Below are 5,615 nucleotides of genomic sequence, written 5' to 3' on the forward strand. Positions count from 1 at the left end.
CACGGCCTTCTAATTCTTCTAATAGAGAATTATCCACGGATAATTCTCTATTAGAAGAAAAGCACCTTATTTTCTTGCCTGTTAGTTTGTACAATATCTGGAAATCTGCTATTTGCTGTCCAAATACATTGGTCTACAAATTCCGTGTGTGTGTGTGTGTGTGTGTGTGTGTGTGTGTGTGTGTGTGTGTGTCAGGGGTAGGTTTCACTTACCTTTGCTATCAGTTTGTTCATGTGTGCACCACATCTATGCATGCGCAGTTCGTATTTGATGACATCCAGACGGGTGGGCGGAACCTCCTGCCGCCGCTACCAAACTAGGGCAAACTGGTAGAAACTCACCACTGCTGTATGTGTGTTTATACACACACACACATATACAATACATAGGAGCTTCTGAGTTGTGGACGGCTAGAATACTCTGCTGCATGAAATGAAATGAAAGTTTGGAAAGGAGGTTTACTCTTTTTTATGCCTAATTCACATCTCCAGCGGTCAAAATGCCATCATTTAACAACACTAATAGAAAAAGACCAGAGATAATTCTCTATGTACAACCACAACTGAGCCTGAAATGTATGTTACTAAGCAAGACAGTTAAGTGAGTTTTGTCCCCTTCTATGACCTTTCTTGCCTCAGTTGTTAAGTGAAACACTGCAGTTGTTAAGTAGGTAACATGGTTGTTAAGCTTCCCCATTGTTATTGCTTGTCAGAAGGTCACAAAAGTGATCACATGACCCTGGGACACTGCAACTGTCATAAATATGAGTCAATTGCCAAGCGTCTGAATATTGATCACATGACTGTGGGGATACTGCAATGATCATAAGTGTGAAAAATGATCATAAGTCACTTTTTTCAGTGCTGCTGTAACTTCAAACGGTCACTAAATGAACTGTTGTGAGAGCTACCTGTATTCCAAATGGCAAATTGTGCAATTTCCCTCAGATCTAATAATCATCTTGATGCAAACAGCATTTGTGATATTTGAAAATGCATTCTAAATCCAATAATATTTAATAGTAAAATACATGCCACTGTTAATGCAATTGGATTGCACAGCCTCTTCCTATTATTGATTGTAAACAAATTTTGTTCTTCACTAACTATAAGCTGTATCTATGCAAACTTTTAATTTTCAACAATATAAATGATGCTGAATAGTCAACTTGTCCTCCACTATAGTTTTATTGCTGTAATCAGTTTCCTACCATATTTCAGCTCAAGCAATCTATGAAAGGAATATCTAATTCTTTTTTCTAGAAGAAGAATGCATGTATATAGCTGTGTGATTGACATTATTAACCTTTTAAAACACATTGTAATATGAATGGTTGCGTTTCCTTTAGGCCTGTTAAATATAAAAATGTAAGTGCTTTGAACGTGCAACACATCCTGATAAGAATATATAACTTAAAATAAATCCTACCAGCTACTCAGAGATTTTTTCCCCCTCAAAATTCATCTATTGGTCAGTCACATGTGATACTTTCCATGTTTATTGTAGATTTCACATTTTGAATACAAATTAGATTTACCCAAAGAGCCATTGGAAAAGTCACACAAAACTTGTTATCTGATGCAATGTGAAATATGTTTAATAATAACATTTTTAACTGCAGAATGAAATAGAATGTCCATCAAATTAATGTCAGATTACAATTTACAACAAAAATAAGCATTAATTATTCAAAAAGCCTTATGTTTACACAAAATATTAATGCTTTTGGGATAAACTAAAGAAACATTTTGACAGAAAATGAAAATTAACTATTTGAAACATATAATTTCATTCTTTCTGACAACTGAAGAACATTTTATTAAAGATTGCCTGTGCAAATAATCATTTATAGATTTAAAGTGGACATTTCCAGTCTTTCCCCACTACCTTCATAATATATCATATGATATATTTGAGACATTACATTTTGAATATACAAAACTTCAAGGCTTAAATGTTTACCAGTGTCAACAATATTCTTCCCACCACTCTGAAGATCTGTATGTGTCACAGAGTATAAATATGTGAATACTTCTTAATAGAGATTAATTAGAAAAGGACAAATTGGAAACAAGATCCAGCTTCAAGCTCCATTCCTACTCTGAAATTTTGAAGACATTTCTGTCTTTTGTTTTAGAGTTCATAGATAAAGTAGCATTCCAGCATGCACAGTATGTTACTCAGGCAAAGTTTCTTCTCACCTTATCAGATATCATGTTGGATGTAAAAGATTCTTCCTCTTGGATCAAGACAACTAAACATATTGGCTTTTAGAATATGCACTGTCAGCTCGTCTTTGAATATTGTGGCTGTGGTAGGTGGTTGGTTGTGAGGGTAACGAGTACCGGTAGCTTCGGGGTTTTTCATCGCAATGGCAGAAACAACATAAAATTGCCCCTCCAGCCACAAGACAGAAAGCTGAAGCCCAGCCTATGTAAAGCGCTTCTCCAAGCTCTCGCTTCTGAGCCACTGTGACGACGGGATTGTAGAAGTCTCGGATAATGTTATGGGCAACAAAGCACACTGGGATGAGCACCACAATGCCAGTCAGGATGAAGGAGATGCCACCTGCCAGCAGAATGTAGCCTTTGATGCGGTCATCATTTCCTGTGCACTGGGTACACTTCATGCCAAGAACAGCCACTGCAAAAGCGAGGAATGCCAGAGCTGAAGCTGCACACATCAAGCCTCTTGAAGCCTGCAGGTCTGGTGGGAGAGCCAGGAGGGAGTCATAGACCTTGCATTGCATCCTGATGGATTCTTGCCTTATGCAATTCATCCAGAGGCCTTCCCAAAAAGTCTCAAAGACAACCACATTGTTTTCAATGAAAGCCGTCACTCGCCACTGGGGCATGCCAGTGATGGCAAAGGTCCCAACAGTGCCAATGCCTCCAAGGATCAGTCCTACAATCTGCAACGAAGTCGCTGCCGCCATTTCCTCATTCCAAGTCAGTAGAATGTTGTTCCAGAGAATTTGCGGTGAATCTTCTTTACCAATTCAGATCAGGTGTTGAAAAAATAATGTTTCAAAACACCTCATGCTCAGGTACAGAAACTCTGTTAACTCAAACCCATTTCAGTCTGATCTGCAGTGATTAGGAGTTGGCTGTCTCTTTGCTGTTTTGAGCATACCACTGCCCCTATTGATTGGAAAAGATAAACTTATCGGTCAGGTTTTACAACTTTCAAAGCGAGTGAAAGGTTACACATAACAAGGATTGCAAAGCATACAAAAATCCCCTCAGGGCACACCTACATTTTTAAGGAAAATAATTTTTCCCTTAAACTTTCTTCTCTTTTTATCATGAGATCATGGTATAAAACTAGACTGTGTTAATATTACAGTTTTTAAAAAAACATCCCTCCAGTTAGAAACCAAAAATATTATTGGAAAGGTCTAACATAGCATTGACATGTTTATCATCTTAGAGTTAGACTTCAGATAGAAATACAAGTTAACTTTTATTTTCCTGTATTGACTAGTGAAATAAAAGTTTTGAAAACTACAACTACCGTATTGGTTAAATATGAATCCAAGGCAAATTAACCTTGAATAGAAAACAATGTGCCAGTGACTAGATTTTTAAAATGTCACATGACAGATTCAAGCAAAGATTTGCCAAACCTCATTATAGGTAGTCTTCAGGAGATGATGGCAACTGAGCCTGGACTTCTGTTGCTAAGCAATACAATTGTAAAACCCAAAGTCAAGTGACTGCATCACTTAGCAACAACAATCCTGGCAGACCTGGTAGCCATCATAACCACCAGGACCACAAGGGTCATTAAAACAGGACCCCACATGACCATGATGTAAGAAGAGGGAGGAATGCCAGGCAAGCAGTCAGCAGGTTAGAACTGCAGATGAGATTCACAGGCAGGTGCTGCAGGCAAGCTAATGTCATGTGCAAGTGCTACAAAGCCTAGATGGATTGGTGCCACAGGCAGGTGCTATGTGGTAAAGGCAGGTACATGGGTGCGACTGTATGTCACAGGGTGGGGCTATACACTACAGGTGGATTTCAAGTAGAATGGCAATTGCACAGGCACTATGGAGTGTGGGAAGGTATGCAGGTGCCTCAGGCAGGTGCTATGGAGTGTGGGCATGTGTGTGGATACTACTGACAGGTGTAATGGGACATGTGTGAGTATGTGGGTGCTGACCAAAGGCAGGTGGAGGACGAGTGCCACAATCAAGCACTATGGCATGTTGACAGCTACACAGATGCCACAGGAAGATGTTATGGAGCGTGGGAGGTTGTATGGATGCTGCAGGCAAGCGAGAAAAAAAGTGGTTTGTGACCTCATGCCAGATTTCCCACTGACTCTTCTTATGGCAAGCCAGCAGAGAAGTTACAAATGGCAATTGCCTGACTGAATGTGTGACCACCATAACTGTGAGTTGGCAGGGACAATGGGACAGCCCCAACTTCACAGACTGATCATAACTCCTCTTCATTCAATATAACATAATTTCAAACAGTTGTAGAACAAATAATCATAATCCAAGGACTACATGTATAAATGAATAGACTAATAGTACTACATGAGTTTATTAATTTAAAAATCTGAGCATTCTTCATGATTGAAATTTTATGATAGCTAACTAAATTAGTAACTCTAACTATAGTTAGTTCCACTCCTAAATCTGCTGATTTCTATCTCTGGTTTCATCCCTAATATATTGACTCATTATCAAGTCAATGCATGTAAATCTGAAAATAATATATCTGGAATTTCTCTATTATCACTCCCTCTTGACTGAAATCAAATTTCTATTCCCCAAACAGCTCTATTTTTTTTTTTATTTGCATTTATATCCCGCCCTTCTCCGAAGACTCAAGGCGGCTTACACTATGTTAGCAATAGTCTTCATTCTATTTGTATATTTATATGCAAAGTCAACTTATTGCCCCCAACAATCTGGGTCCTCATTTTACCTACCTTATAAAGGATGGAAGGCTGAGTCAACCTTGGGCCTGGTGGGACTTGAACCTGCAGTAATTGCAAGCAGCTTTGTTAATAACAGACTGTCTTAGCAGTCTGAGCCACCAGAGGCCCTATTCTTTTCTAAATCTGTCCTAAGTAAGATAAAGCACTAAAATATAGCCCTGTTTGAAATGTTCAAATCTGTGTATACGTGACACAGATAAATTCTTATTATTCTACACATAAATTACTTAGGAGTTAATTAAATTGAATATTGTTCATGGTACACGTGTGTGTATTTAAAATTCTGCAGTATAGAGAAACATCTTGATAAGCTATCATATGCTTAAATGGTATTGAAAATATATTTCTTTCACCAAAAATTTGAATACCTTCTGCTTCAAGAATGAACCACAACCAGTTTTCATTAGTCTATTTTATTTATTTATTTATTTATTTGTCATAACAATATATACAAGCGTTACATAAAAGGTTATAAATATATGAACGTATATATGAGGAGAAATGAGGTACTAAAAAACGTGTATATACATAGGGAAAGAAACAGTAGGACAGGAACGGTAGGCACGTTTGTGCTCTTATGCACGCCCCTTTAGAGTCCTCTTAGGAAAGTGGTGAGGTCAACCGTGGACAGTTTTTGAGTGAAACCTTTGGGGTTATGAGAA

General features: G+C 38.1%; 1 protein-coding gene across 2 annotated transcripts; it reads right to left on the reverse strand.

Annotated features, from left to right (window-relative positions):
- Nucleotides 1-286: 286 nt before the first annotated feature.
- Nucleotides 287-3,140, reverse strand: CLDN8 (claudin 8). Of its 2 annotated transcripts, XR_009155322.1 has the most exons (2): nucleotides 2,202-3,140; nucleotides 287-423 (listed from the first exon to the last, which is right to left on the reverse strand). XR_009155322.1 is itself a non-coding variant. In XM_058184959.1 (1 exon), exon 1 carries the CDS (start codon nucleotides 2,933-2,935, stop codon nucleotides 2,255-2,257), a length of 681 nt encoding a protein of 226 aa, XP_058040942.1. In that variant the 5' UTR covers nucleotides 2,936-3,140; the 3' UTR covers nucleotides 1,479-2,254. The 2 variants fall into 2 exon arrangements, 1 of the variants encoding a protein (XP_058040942.1); XM_058184959.1 differs by lacking the exon at nucleotides 287-423 and having other exon boundaries at nucleotides 1,479-3,140.
- Between the last annotated feature and the right edge of the window lie 2,475 nt (nucleotides 3,141-5,615).

The sequence above is a fragment of the Ahaetulla prasina genome, chromosome 5 (assembly GCF_028640845.1).
Source record: "Ahaetulla prasina isolate Xishuangbanna chromosome 5, ASM2864084v1, whole genome shotgun sequence".
NCBI lineage: Eukaryota > Metazoa > Chordata > Lepidosauria > Squamata > Colubridae > Ahaetulla > Ahaetulla prasina.

Bases quoted from the DNA above. Each gene is read 5' to 3' on its own strand.
- CLDN8 (XM_058184959.1), bottom strand. From the start codon at position 2,935: ATGGCGGCAGCGACTTCGTTGCAGATTGTAGGACTGATCCTTGGAGGC.